Here is a 15,171-nt window from a genome sequence, read left to right on the forward strand (position 1 = left end):
TTCACCTTTTAATATACAGCTAGACTAATTAAATATTTGTCTATTGTGAATTAACTTACAGATGTTTCTATTGTAATTTCGCTTTGTTTTTTCTGATATATATACACACACACACACACACACACACACACACACACACATACATACATACAGGAGTGCTACAGCTGGATCAAATGTTAGCTCCATTATAAGCTTTTGTGAGGAAAATTAATAGTTACACTTAGCATTAATTAACATCACTAAAACCAAATAAAATATTCTGCACACCTGCTTCTCATCATCATTTACTAGATGACACCCATTCTGCGTGCAGTGGAATGAAACATGAATGTAGTTTTAATTTGAAATTTCACTGACAGCTAATGATGCTGGACATGTTTCTAATATGCATTGACATTTTGCACTAGCTCTTTGGAGAACTATCTCTTTATTCACTTGCCCATGAATTAATGGAATTATAGATTGTCTAGGCATTTTAACATTCTTTATCCTTTCTAGTATCTGATGCCCAGCCAGATGAATAGTAGAAATCCTTTTCCTTCTTCTCTGTAGGCCATATTTTCACTTAGGCTACTGTTCCTTTATATGTAGAAGGTTTGAAATTTTATGCTAATTTTGGTCAATTTCCTATTTCTCATTTCTTGTTACTTCCTGGACTGTTCAAGTCCTTTTCATAAAGCCCTTGCTTGTAGCTACAATGAAGAGCTTTCTCTGTGTCTGTCTTACCGACTTCAATGTTTCTGCCCTTACATGCAGGTCTTTCATCATTTTGATTTGATTTTGGTACAAGGTGGCAGACAGAGATCTAGCTTCATTATCCCAGGCATGGTTACAGCACACCCAATGAGTGCTTTTGGAGATTCAGATGGACGTAGGTGTGTATTTATTTCTCGGCCAACTATCCCATTGCACTGACCCTCATATCTCCTTTTGTAACAGTGTTCTCAGTGTCCTGCTGTTTTGATTGCTGTGACACTGTAGTACATGCAATCAGGTGTCAGAACACCCCCACCACTGCACTTTGTGCTTCTGTGTGTATTTGAGGACAGATGTTTCTGATTCTGAGTGGAATGTTGTTAAACTTTTGTTGAAACTTCATTAAATCTTATGTCACTTTTGAACACACAGTCATTTTCAGATTATCAATTCTTATTTCATGACGTTAGGATTCCCCGAGGGCTATATTGAATGTTACTAACGTTACTGCGTTTGTTTCCCCTCTGGGCAGCAGAAGTCACTTCCTCTCTTTTGCTTTCATGACAATTGACATCACATTTTTATTTCCATGCTAAGAACCAAGACTGGCTTTTGCTTTCTAGGAAAGTAGAAAAGATCAGAAAGTAAATAAATCAGTAAATAACTAAATAAATAGTTAACTGTCATGAAATTTGGAATGGATGCATCTACTTGTGTCATTTTATCTCTGACATCTTTATGGAGTAAATGTAAAGAAAAGACAGAGGGCAGAATCCCTCCAATGAATTAAGATCACCTCAAAAATGCAGTAAAATTAAATGGAAGTTTATATTCAGTTGAAGGATATAAAGTTTTTACTCTCTGGAAGAATTTTCCAATTATCTTTACTGTCCAGTTTTGAGTTGAATGGAGATGAATATGTGAGGACCCTAACTCCTTACTATAGTCTTACTACATAAACATCCTTAGGCTTGATTCCTGAATAATTGTGATCAAGTGCTCAGTCATCTGTGCATCTTTTACACCCATTCAATTATTTCAAACAAATATTTGATGATTAAGTGTGAATCATAAAAAATTGTGTTTGTCAGAACAACTAATACTTATTATTACAAATGAAAACTAAGAAAAAAATCTAGAAAATATTCTAACTATAAGGATAAAACATTTTTTGTTGTTACAGTCTGGAGATTTTTGACACTCTGATCCTGGCAATGTGAGTCAGAAAACAAAAGCCCTTCACTTGAACACTTGAAACAGTAATCCTCTAGGATTTATGATTCTGAAAACCAAGCATAAAGTATATCCACTGTGAGAGCTGAAGCCATCAGGATGTGGTGCGCTCACTCTCAGAGAGTAGGTTACAAAAAGAGGATGGAGGGTATTGTGTCCCTGTGCAGCCAAGAGTGTGAGCAGACTCAAAAGTCACTGAATGAGTTCCAAGTGACTTGGGAAATGGCATTACATTGACATCAGACTCTCTCTCTCTCTCTCTCTCTCTCTCTCTCTCTCTCTCTCCCTCTCCCTGTGTGTGTGCGTGTGTGTGTGTGAGAGAGAGACAGACAGAGAGAGAGAGAGAGAGAGAGAGAGAGAGAGAGAGAGAGAGCCTAAGAAACATTCAGGATAAGGGTCATTGTTGCAGACTGAAGGACACTGTAGACATTAGTCCATAAAAAGTAGACACAGGAGATGTTAACATTAGTTCTTTTTTGGTTGTTTGTTTTTTGTTTTTCGAAACAGGGTTTCGCTGTAGTTTTGGAGCTTGTCCCGGAACTAGCTCTTGTAGATCAGGCTAGCCTCAAACTCACAGAGATCCTCCTTCCTCTGCCTTTCAAGTGCTGGGATTAAAGGTGTGCACCACCACTGCACAGTCAACATTAATTCTTAGTTTGAGGGAATATGAAGCCCAATCTCAAGAGCTTCAGGAATTTGTTCCTAAGAGAAAAATATCAGCGAAGCTCTGTCAGCTGTAATGAGTCACCTATGGCTCATTACATCATCTGCTTCTTCATCCTGAAGAGTCTCTGGGCTATGAAGGCTCTGACCAGTCTCTGCACAGTAAGGGAAGCTCTTAGAGCTGAGAGAGCATCTTTTTCCATTTAAAGGAAGCAATGGGAACAATGGGGTGAAGACTAAAGCTGAAACTTTGTTCATCAAAGAGCAATACTAGGATCTGAAATGCATCTGGTTTCTCTGTTACGCATACATGTATGTGTGCACTTTGATTTTCTATCATAGATGGTTTTCATTGGAAATGACATTTTCCATTTATAATTGGTATGCTTGAGTGTTAGTGTTAAAGTGAATATTTATTTCAAACTTAGTATCTGAAGCTTTGTGTTTTCTGAACATACAAATGAACTGCTCCCTACAAAAAGAGGAAGAAAAGCAATGGAGAAGTGTTTTGAAAATGAAAGCATTTTCAATATTCTTTCTGACTTGTGGGAGTCCACAGATGTGAGCCTGTTCCACCCTGACTCCCTTTCAAGCCCTGAATCATTAGTCTCTGGCCTGCTGTAACTGCTCTGTTCTGAACGAGTATCTAGCAACCCCTTGGGTGGTGCAGATGGAACTACTCCTGCTGGTCAGGATCTGAGTCCAGCCTTTCCTGTATTAGCATCCAGAAATAAGGTGTATCTTCAGGGATGCTTCCTGGTCCATAATTACAATAATGTTGTTGGACTCTCATTCCCACTTCTTTCCATACAGCTATGTCTAAGGTCCTATGCTGGGTAAACCGAGGGCATATCTCCTCTATGAATTCTATAAATGCCTGTATCTGATGTTGCTGTACTCTCTCTCGTCTGTCTTTTAATATATCTTCAATCAACTGCATAGCCATCCGATTGCTTTCTCTTTGTCCCATATTTCTATATTTACAAATTTTACTCCCAATATTACCGTCTCGTTTTGTTATCTAAGCGCCCATTACTCACGCATCCACTGATTTTTTTCTCGAGGATTCCTCACGTCTGGTCACTTCTTCCTTGTTTTTTGGGGTTCGCAGATCAGCCTCACATTCTCCTCCGTCCTTTCTCCTTTCTCCGGCTGTTCTTGGGGTTCAGCGGTCAGCATTCACTGTCTCTCTCATACTTCTTGTCCTTTCTCTGGCTTTTCTCGGGGTTTAGTGGTCACCACCACGTTCTCTTTTGTACTTCTTGTTCTTTCTCCGGCTTTTCTCGGGGTTCAGTGGTCAGCACCACGTTGCTGGCACCATTGTGTCAGAGCCCGTAGGCCCCAATATAGAAAACTAGTTTCCCTAACTGGACCGGTACGGAGGCGCGAGAAAATAACAATACACAGTTCATACAGTCATCACGGAAGGGCATCTCAGGCTTCATCCATCCTGAAGAACTACCCACGTTTATTATCCAAAACACCTTTTATCCCCAAGGTAAACCAAGGTGGAGCCTCATTAATATTCTCTTTCCAGGGGACATGGGGCTACTGAAACACCTGCAACTTAGTCACCAGTTTTGGAAAGAACCTCTCCCCAGGCAATCTACATTTTTAACAAAGGAGAAGGAGCCATACATTCTGGCTTTTGTTAGTTGACTAACTTGCTTGTTTGGCAGGATTGCAGCTGCCTAGTGGCTAGTGAGCCTGCCTGTAAATTATTTTATATGAAATATGGGCCCACAGAGGCTGCATTTTTAAAGCATCTTTCCATGAGACTTGCCTTATTTTCGTGTTAGTTGTTCTAGAGCTATTGCAGGCCTGCAATAGCTGTCACCCTGGGCTGTCACCCCTTGAAACATCCATGAGTCTCCTAGCCTTCTCGGAATTCAGCAGTATGTGCTGGCAACCACTGCCATCTTCGTTCAATGACATTTAGATATTAATATAAAATGTATTCACCTTCACGTTTCAATAAATGTATAAAAAAGCTTCTCAATATATTTGAGTTCGATTTTCTTTCTTATTATTTTGTTTTCATCAGAGTGTCTCTATGTGCCCTGGCTGTCCTGAAACTGACTACACAGATCAACCAACTTCTTTGCCTCCTGAATGTTAATTATCAAGGCATGAGCAAGAACACTTGGCTCAAATCATATTTTTTTCATTTAATTTACCTTTGTTCATTATTATGTGTGTGTGTGTGTATGTGTGTGTGTGTGTGTGTGTGTGTGGTTGGAGATTATACACAATTGTGTGTGTTTACATTTGCATGCAAGTGTTCATGCAGATTGATGCCAGATATCAACATCCAGTTCCTAACTCACTCACTCCCTGCCTTGTTTTCTGGGACAGGTCCTCTCACTTAAGCTAGGACAAGACATTACAGGTAGGTTGGGTTGTCTTGGAGCTCTAGGGACCTGTCTGTGTCTCCTCCTGAGTTTCAGGATGACAGGCATGTGCTTCTGAGCCAGGTTTTTCATCAGTGCTAAGATACCAATTAGGTACTCAAGCATGTACTCCTAGAATTTGGGTGACTGAGCCTTTCAATACCTTCTATGTACACATGATTTTTTATTATTTATATTAGATGAGGACATTTTATTCATTAGAGGTTATGGGTTTGGTAAAGTTAAGAAAATTTGTTCAGAAAAGAACTTCTAAAATGGCTTTGTTGAAAAAAGGAAGAAGAAGCAATAATGAAAATCAAAATGGTAGAGGGAAAATGCTCACACAGAAGCAGAGAATGAATGAATTAGAAAAAGTGAAAAGAGAATTGGAAAGTAAGGGGAGGGCTTCAGAAAATGGAAAGTAGTGTTATTCTCTATTTAAGACACATGCACAAATGATGATCTTCAGAGAACCTAGGGTGGAAGGTTCAAGACCATTCAGCCTTGAGGACCAGAAACATTCACAACATCCACAATGCCTAGGCTCTGTGCTTTCCTATGGCCCTGGTGCTGATGAGCTACTGGACTACCTGCTCTCTGGGATGTGACCTGCCTCAGACTCATAACCTCAGGAACAAGGAAGCCTTGACACTCCTGGCACAAATGAGGAGACTCTCCCCTCTCTCCTGCCTGAAGGACAGAAAGGACTTTGCATTCCCTCTGGAGAAGGTGGATGCCCAGCAGATCCAGAAGGCTCAAGCCATCCCTGTCCTGCAGGAGCTGACCCAGCAGGTACTGATCCTCTTCAGCTCAAAGGACTCATCTGCTGCTTGGGAGACAATCCTCCTAGACACATTCTGCACTGGCCTCCACCAGCAGCTCAAGGACCTGCAGGCCTGTGTGATGCAGCAGGTGGGAGTGCAGGAACCTGCCCTGAGCCAGGAAGACTCCATGGTGGCTGTGAGGAAATACTTCCACAGGATCACTGTCTACCTGAGAGAGAAGAAACACAGCCCCTGTGCCTGGGAGGTGGTCAGAGCAGAAGTCTGGAGAGCCCTGTCTTCCTCAGCCAAGTTGCTGGCAAGATTGAGTGAGGACAAGGAGTAAGTCCTGAGCTGAAGAGGAGAGAACTTTCCTGGACTAGGACCCTGCACCTCCCCTCACCAAACCTGCTGTCTCAGTGATATCACTCATTTTCACATCCTTCAGTCAGCCTTCCTGGGTGTTTCATCAGTTATGAGCAAGACTGTGTATATCGTAGAGACATTCGAGAGCTTCTAGATTCTTTGTTATTTGTATTTATGTGTATAAATATTTATTTATTTAACAGTGAAAGTTAAATTTTAGTACATGTGAAAATTGTACATATTCTTTAATAGAACAAAACATTTTCAGTATATTTTTAAAAATTATTTTTCTGTGTTTTTTGAATTTTTATTATACTTATCTTGTTTTGAGTATGTACTGTATGTGGCATAAAATTGTGATTCAGTGGAATTGAAGATTGTGAGAATTTTATTATTATGTGAGGTTGTAGGAAAAACTTGCCAAGTTTATGAATTAAACATCACTGCAATAAGTTCAAAGAGAAGCAACACGTGGCTCTGGGGTATGTGAACACAATGTCTAACTCTTCAGAGTTTGGACTCATGATTTGGGAATTGAAATGTCTGTATATTTTGCTCCTCAGCCAATAAAATCTCAGTTATAAAAGAATTAAAAAGAAAAAAAGAATACACCAGCTTGCTTCTTAAGTCCATTTGCTTGGAAAATCTTTTCTCAACCCTTTACTCTGTGGTAATATCTATCTTTGGTATTGAGGTGTGTTTCTTGCATACACCAGGAGGATGGATCCTCTTTTCCCAACCATTCTTTCATCTGTGTTTCTTTAATTAGGGGAATTGAGTCCATTGATTTTGAGAGATACCAATGATTGCAATTCCTGCTGCTGGTGGTGGTGCTGGTAGTGTGTGTGTATTAGTGTGTGTGTACATGTGCATGCCTGTGCATGTGTGTATGTGTGTGAGTGTGTGTGTGTGTGTAGCCACACTAATATTCCACTCACTGAAATAAGCAATAAATTTTCACTGATACAGTTTGTTCTCTGAGGATGTAATGGAGGTTCAGATTCTCTGTGAACACTGCTCTCATGACTATTAACCCCCAGCACAGAAAATCTCGAGTAACATCTTATATCCAAAGCACATTATACAGGTAAAATCTAAACTTTGTTTTCCAAACGCTTAGGATCTCAAATGCTATGCCATGAGTACTATTAAAATTATACCAATTTTTAAAACCATTTTATCAGCATTTAATATTTATCCTTATGCACAGGACATTGTAATATGGTTCGGTACCTACAAACAATGTTTGTATCAAATCAGATAGAGGCATCTATCTAGCATCTCAACATCTCCTACTGTGTGTGGTTGCAAACTTCAAAGACTTAGTCCTCATTTTGTAAGTTATGTATAAGTTTAGTCTAATTAAATGCAGCACATAATTGTTATATTGTTTAGATTATATAAAAGGTCTTCTGTGTAAGCGAACATTAGAGTCACTATTTTCTCACCTCCAAACTGTATCTAATGGAGTATTTGCTTTTATGCTGTTGATAATATTAGTTTCTTCTACTTTTTAGGGTACACTGTTATCAGATGCTTTGGCAACATGTTCTCTCATCTCTCTGTGTCTAGCAACCCTGGTGATTGTTTCCTTAGCTGTATAGACCTTTAGTGCCTGTTTATCCCCTCAATATCCATGGTCTTTTGATGCCTCTGTCTTGGAATCCTTATCCAAGAAGTTTGTGTGTCTGTATTTGTTGAAATCCATGTAAGCGACTTGACTGAAGTTGGAATTTCAAGTATTAGGAAGGTGAAAGAAATGTGCGGATCTGCTAAGCGTGTGTCGCAGGGCTGGTCTAGTGACAGCGGAGCCTTAATTTGTGTCTCTGTCTGAAAGTTCATTTCTCCTCCGTTACCAGAAACACAGCTTTGTAGACTGAAGTCATGATGGATTTCAATGTTCTCCGCTCAGCACGTTCCATGTCTGCCTCTTCCCAGATGGCCTGGAACGCTCATCCTGAGGAACCTTGTAGTTACGTAGAGTTGAGCTTGTAGGATCGCCCATGTCAGGGTTGTGCTTCTCTCAACTGTTTAACAAGATTTTTGTCCTGAGCTTCAGGTAGCTCACCTGTTATATGGGAGGAGAAGATGCCTTTTTGTGTGTCTTTGGTATACTCTGAATGTGTATGTTAATATTCTTAAAATGAGAGGAATTTTTACATTCATTCATTTAACACATGCTTTATGATGTTTGTCTTCATTTTCTCAAATAATAATAATATAATAATTCTAGTGTCTTTTTTTTAAAAGTCTCATTTGTGATGAAGGCACCTCATGTGTGCTTTGAAGCTCTCTCCTTACACAGTAAAAGCTCATCAATTTTAAACTTCTATTTCTGTCTTTATAGCATCTCTTCACTGAGTTCTTCTTTCATGGCATGGGCTATTTTCTCATTTTATTTATGATATTTGTTCATAATCTTGTAGCTACTTCTGTCTCTAACTATTTCTTTCAAATCTTTTTCAAACATTTGTGCTTAGGGAGGAGACATGGACCTTAATACTTAGGATTCTCTGGAGTAACAGAATTTATAGAAAGAATCTATCTCTCTCTCTCTCTCCTCTCTCTCTCTCTCTCTCTCTCTCTCTGTGTGTGTGTGTGTGTGTGTGTGTGTGTGTGTGTGTGTGTGCAGTATCAGAGCAACTTACAGACTGTGGTCCAGCTAATCCAAAAGTGGTTACAATGTGTAGAAGGTCCAAGAATTAAGCAGGTGTTCACTCCACATGCTGGATGTCCTAAGTGTTCTTCAGTATATGCAGGAATCTAAAGAAGTAGGCTCTAAAGCCAGTGAAGGAACGCACTTGCTATAAGATGAGAGAATGCAGACAGAAACAGAAGCTTCCTTCTCTCATGTCCTTACATAGGCTTCCAACAGAAAGCATGGTCCGGATTATAGTTGTGTCTTCACATCTCAAAAGATCTCAATTAAAGATGTATCTTCCCACTTCAAATATTCATCTTAAAGATCCTGATTATAAGTGGATATTCACACTCCAAATTAAGCAAAAATCCATCACAAGTGTGCTCCTGTGCCTGTGCTTTCAGGGTTTTTTGGGGGGAGGGGGTCAGTTAATTCCAGATGTAGTCAAGTTGATAATCAAGAATAGCCATCACAAATTCCAAGGACAGTCAATCTAACTACAAGGGTGAACCCTAACTTAAGTGAGAGAACCTGTCGTAGAAAATGAGGTGAAGAGAGACGAAGGTAAAAACTAGACATTGGCTGACATTTGCCTCCACTGTCTATATATACAAGGTACAAATACACAAACATTTGAAGGCAGTAGGGCTTATATAATCTAAAACAATATCACAAGTATGTCACAGTTAATTTAAATTAAATTTATTTAGTATTCACAAAACAAGCACAATAACTACACCAATAATGAAAGAACCCATGGAAGCACCACTGTCCTCAGCCTCACAGTTTGCTACAGAACTGCAGCAATAGCAACCTCTCCAGACTGGAACAGGAGCAGACTGATGGATCAATGGAATAGAACTGAAGATCCAGACAGGTCATTCAGCTCTGGGAACTTGCTTTTGATGAAGAATACAAAAATACACACTGGAAATAAGAAATCATCTTCCACAAATGATGGTAGTCTAACTGGATAGTTACATGGAGAAGAATGAAAATCGATCCATATTCATCATTCTGTAAACTCAACTCCATAGGATCAAGGGCCTCGATATATGACTGGGTACACGGAAAGTGATAAAGGAGACGGTGGGAGATAAGCTGGAACTCATAGGCACATGAACCGTGGTGTAGAATACAGATTTGTGTTACCCCAAGTGATGTGTTCTATTGTGGAAGAGGCAACCCGAACTTTTGAAGTCACACATCAAGACAGTCATAGGTCAGTGCATTTACCAAGCCCATTGTTGCCGGTCTCAGTAGGCAGAAGAGCAGGTGAAGGAGCTCTTCTATGGGTTGACACTAAGCTACAGCCTTCCTGGCTGGGGCATGGTTTGCTCAGCTGCATTCCAAATGCTTTACTTACTGCTCAAAACAATGTGAGGTCAGACATGGAGCTGGTTTGTAAACAGCTACTTCTCCGGAGAACTTCCTCCTCCAGAGAACTTCCTTTACAGTAGGTTAGAGGGAAAAAAATCTCTTCTAACTATCTGTGCACGTTGAGCTGTCCATTGTCCAGAAGACATGACCAGTGTGAACCTGGGAGCATGCTCCCTCCCTCAGATAAGGAGTGGAAGGAATCAAATCTTCCAAACAGATGTCCATTCTTCTGAGGAAAAGCCCATTTGACCCGAGGAGAAAACTCTACTAGGAAGCAGAAATCTGCGGAAAACATGCCAGAGTGAAGCTGTTACTTCTTAGATGGCAATTGCCAAAAGGGGGCGATCGTTATCTCTGTAGGCCAGAGTTGCTCAGTTTCCTTCCCCCCCCCCCCCCCTCTCTCTCTCTCTCTCTCTCTCTCTCTCTCTCTATCTCTCTCTCTCTCTCTCTCTCTCTCTCTCTCTCTCTCTCTCTCTCTCTCTCTCTCTCTCTCTCTCTCTCTCTCAGCCATAGACATCATTAGGTCATGAGAAGAACACTCTCAGTTCCAAATATGTGAGACAATTCCCTCCCTCGAGAACTTTTTACAAACCTCGAGTTGTTTCTCTTTTTGTTTCACTTCAGGTTATGCGTTTTCAGTAAGAAAGTAATCACCGGAAATCCAGATGTAAGAGATATCGGTTGTATACTGAACAGAGTTGGTTAATGAGGAGAGAATGAGGAGCACACACTGGGGCTTTCCACATCAGGGAGGAGGAAACCGGGGCTATGAGGCTGAAAAATGGGGTCTGGAAAGCAGGGAGGTACTGGCAGTGTGTCAGAAAGAAAGCTGTGTGTACACGTATGTGTAATATTATATATAGTATGTGCTGCTGTTAAGTAGTGCATCGTGTGTAATGCATATGTTATATGTACTGCCACTTTCAATGTTGATCTAGGACACTGATCCCTATATAAAGTAATTGTAAGCCATCAATTCCTTATTGAGTATTGATTTCCGTGATTGATCTTCAGTTCCAATGTGTCTCATTATAGAGATGTTTAGGCTATTTTAAGAGACAGCAGTGGCTTTAAATGTTTCAACTGTCTATACTTTTCCATTAAGTCTTCTGTCCTTAAGATGTTCATTTGATTGTAGAAGTCTCCGTATCTGCTTTCTTTCTCTTTTCTACTCTCCTAGGAAGAAAACGCTGATGTTCTTTTGTGGCAGTGAACCAAAAAACGTGATGTCTCTGGAAATGAAAGCTGAAGAATGGAGCTGGCGAATCATCCAAGTGTGGCAGCAGTAGCAGCAACATTAGCTACTAATTTCAGTGGGAAAGATCTATGTTGATTAAATACAATAATGTTGTTATGAAAGTTTCTATATGTCCAAGGGATCTTCATGTTCAATGCAGTCTGTCTTAGTTGGGGTTTCTATTGCTGTGAAGAGACACCATGACCACACCAACTCTTATAAAGGAAAACATTTAATTGGGGGTGGCTTAACGTTTCAGAGGTGTAGTCCATTATCCTCCTGGTGGGAAACATGGCAGCATGGAGACAGACACACTACTAGGGAATGAGCAAAAGTTCTACATGTTGTTCCAGAGGCAGCAGAAGGAGTCTCTCACACTAGACCTAGTCTTAGCATAGAAGACCTCAAAGCCCAACTCACAGTGACACACTTCCAACAAGAAGGCCATGCCTACTCCAACAAGGCTGCACCTCCTAATATGGCCAATCCTCATTCAAACACATGAGTCTATGGGGCCATTCCTATCTAAACCATCACACAATCCAAATAAAAATAGAAATTTTATTTCTCCCAGAAGTTACCAAATTTTATTTCTCCCATGAAGATACCAAAGAGTAAAGTAGTACTGTATTGGTAGTGTCACCATACCTGATTTCAAATTACAGCTACATGTCTAAGAGACGGTTACTGCGGGATTACTACCCCTACCACAGGAGCCTCCTATGTCAGTGAACACAGAAACCCACAAGTGGTTACAGAGCAGAAAATAAAGGGCTGACTTCCTGGTCCTGATCATTGCAGAAGAGGGAGCAGAAGGATTGCAAGATCCAGAGGCCGTGCATAACCACAGCAAAGCAGTGTTCTTGGACCAGCACGGTATCTGCACAAATGAACTGACAGTGGCTGTGACTGAATGAACAAGACCAAGCCAGACAACATCCCAGCTTGGAAAACACAGGAAATTCCACTTGTAGCCGAGGAACTAAGGCAACTGGTGGCTTCTGAGAGAGAGATTCATTGTCCTTAGGGGTGGGGACTCTAAGAGAGGTTATCTAAGGTTCCAGGAGATACCCCTGTGCACAACTAGAAGCACTAAGACAGAGAAGAAGGATGAAAAGGAGGAGGAGAAGAAAGAGGAGAAAAAAAACCATGAAATGGAGAGGGAGGATTAATTTCAGAGGCATTTCACTTCCGTGGTGGGATTTATTGCAGGTATATTTTTGAGACCATTATGAATGGAGTTGATTTACTGACTTCTTCTTGGTATGTTTGCTGTGGTATTCAGGCAAGTTGATCATTTTTCTGTGATCTATTTTATATCACTGCACATGATCTCACTCATATTTAGAACCCAAAACTCACAGAAGTTTAGAGTGGATGAAAGGTACCAGAGGTCAGGGAGGTCAGAGGGAGGATTACTCTGGTGAACATTACATCAAAGAGGACCAAGTCACAATGTGACAGGGACAAGATTCTGGACAGCATGCTGACTGTACACACAGAGAATACTACATCCTGGAGAGAATTAGAGGGACAGATGCAGGGTTTGTCTAAACACTATGCTGTGCACACATGGATCCTGCTCAATTTTTTGACCTTGTGTTCATTTGTATCATTTGTATGGTGTAGAGTATCCACTTAAAAGTACTGAGAAAATTGGAAAATAACAGAATTAACAAATTAAAAAATGTTCTATGCCGCAAAATTTAATAGAAAACAAAATAATTTAATCGCACAGGATGGTTTGCTACATTAAAGAAAATATAAAACTTTAAGATTGAATTTAAATAACTTAAATTATATAAATAATAAAATGAGTAAATACATGCATACACGGATACACCAATAGAATGAAGGAACACATGCTTTCATATGTAGACCCAAATTGTCTCTGTTCTGCTGAAACAGCTAGGCAGGTTGATTGAATTCATGCCAAAATGAACAAGAGTCTTTAGTGGAGAACTTAAACAGTGAGATACAGTGTCCGGTCCCAGGAGACTCCTTAGGACTTACTCATTCTCCTTGTTCAAACTTTTTCGCAAGTTGGCTGAGAAAGACCAGGCTCTCCAGACTTCTGCTCTGACCACCATCCAAGCACAGGGGCTGTGTTTCTTCTTCCTCAGGTAGGCAGTGATCCTCTCGAAATATTTCTTCACAGGGATTTCCTGCATCCCCACGTGCTGCATCCGACAGGACTGCAGCTCCCTGAGCTGATCGTAAAGGCCATTACAGAATGTCTCTAGGAGTGTTGTCTCCCATGCAGCAGATGCCTTATTTAGGCAGAAGAGCGTCAGGCTCTGCTGGGTCATGTCATCCAGTACCTGGATCACTTGAGGCTTCTGGATCTGCTGGGCATCCATCTCCTCCAGGGGACAGAGAAAGTTCTTTGTCTCCTTCCAACAGGGAAGAGAGAATTGCTTCTTTTGTGCCAGGAGTATCGAGAGAGTCTCGTTCATGATTTTGTCAGTCTGACTCAGGTCACATCCCAGAGAGCAGGTTGACCAGCAGCTCATCAGCACCAGGACCATCAGGAAGTCACAGGGTCTGGCCATTGTGGATGTTGTAGATGCTGCTGGTCCTGTGGGCTGTGTGGTTCTGGACCTTCTCCTCTAGGTTCTCTGAAGACCATCATTCCTGCCTTCGTCTTAAATCGTGTAGCCTTGGTTTTCGTTTTCTGAATGCCCGCCCCTTACTTTCCAATTGTCTTTTCACTTTCTTGAGCTCATCCTCTGCTTTTGTCTAGACATTTTTTTTCTAAATCATTTTGGTTGTCATCTTTGCTTCCTCTTTCACCGCTGCCCTCAGAAAGCTGCTGTTTTCAGCACTTTTCTGTTTGTCAGTGGAGTTGTCATTAGCCATTACACCACAGATGACCATTCCTTCTTTGAAACTTACACTATTTTATCTATTTTAAAGATAAAGTTTCTCCCAAAATTTTATTTAAGTTATTTAAATTGATCTTAAATTGTGTTTTATTTCTATTATTTAAATAAATATTTAAATCATATGTAAGGTGTGATGCAAATTATTTCTAAATTAAAAGTATCAATGTAATGGTACACTTCAAATTGCCTCCATTAACTCTAATATTGATTTACATAAGATGTTCATTACATCATTAGTGTATCTTGACTTTTCTTCCAATAATTGCCATGCCATCATAAGGTATCTAGGTGAAAAGACTTGCTGTTCAAGTCTTGACGCGCTGAGTCCAGGGTTGAAACGGAGAAACAAACTCTCGTAAGTCAGACTCCAATGAGCACATTTACACATGGCAAGAGCTTGTGTCTACACACGCACACAATGCATGCACACACACAAAGACCCTCACACTGTTACATAGAACACACTCACATAAGCACACATTTCCTCCAGACAAATGCACTCACCTACACATTTATACCTTCACACATGTAAACACATACCCACACACTCAAACACAAACATCAATTCACACACACACACACAGTGGTGCACACACACCTGTGGACACACGCATACAGACATGCTCTCGGCCACACACATACACACACATCTATTCACAATGCTCACACACACTCCCGATAATACAGAGGAGTAATAAGAGTAATACCATCTCAAAACAAAAACTTTCATTTGTCACACTTCAGATCCTTACCTTTATGGATTTATTCACCCCGTGAGGCTGGACATCTTACATGGTCTTCCTAACATACTGGGGTCCAGAAGAAGTGGGTTCTAATGTCAGTGAAGGAATGGGCTTGCGATCAAGGTGAGAGCAAGCAGGCAAAGTTCAAAAGCTTTCTTCTTTCATGTCCTCTATGG

At 40.5% G+C, this 15,171-nt stretch overlaps 2 protein-coding genes across 2 annotated transcripts; one reads left to right on the forward strand and one right to left on the reverse strand.

Annotated features, from left to right (window-relative positions):
- Nucleotides 1-5,517: 5,517 nt before the first annotated feature.
- Nucleotides 5,518-6,089, forward strand: LOC119817048 (interferon alpha-12-like). The gene is given in 2 exon segments (XM_038334224.1): nt 5,518-5,539; nt 5,542-6,089. Coding segments are annotated over 2 exon segments (570 nt in total).
- A 7,287-nt stretch (nt 6,090-13,376) lies between these two features.
- LOC119817275 (interferon alpha-12-like) lies at nt 13,377-13,919 on the reverse strand. The gene has a single exon (XM_038334441.1). It carries the CDS (start codon nt 13,917-13,919, stop codon nt 13,377-13,379), a length of 543 nt encoding a protein of 180 aa, XP_038190369.1.
- Between the last annotated feature and the right edge of the window lie 1,252 nt (nt 13,920-15,171).

The sequence above is a fragment of the Arvicola amphibius genome, chromosome 6 (assembly GCF_903992535.2).
Source record: "Arvicola amphibius chromosome 6, mArvAmp1.2, whole genome shotgun sequence".
In the NCBI taxonomy this organism is placed as follows: domain Eukaryota; kingdom Metazoa; phylum Chordata; class Mammalia; order Rodentia; family Cricetidae; genus Arvicola; species Arvicola amphibius.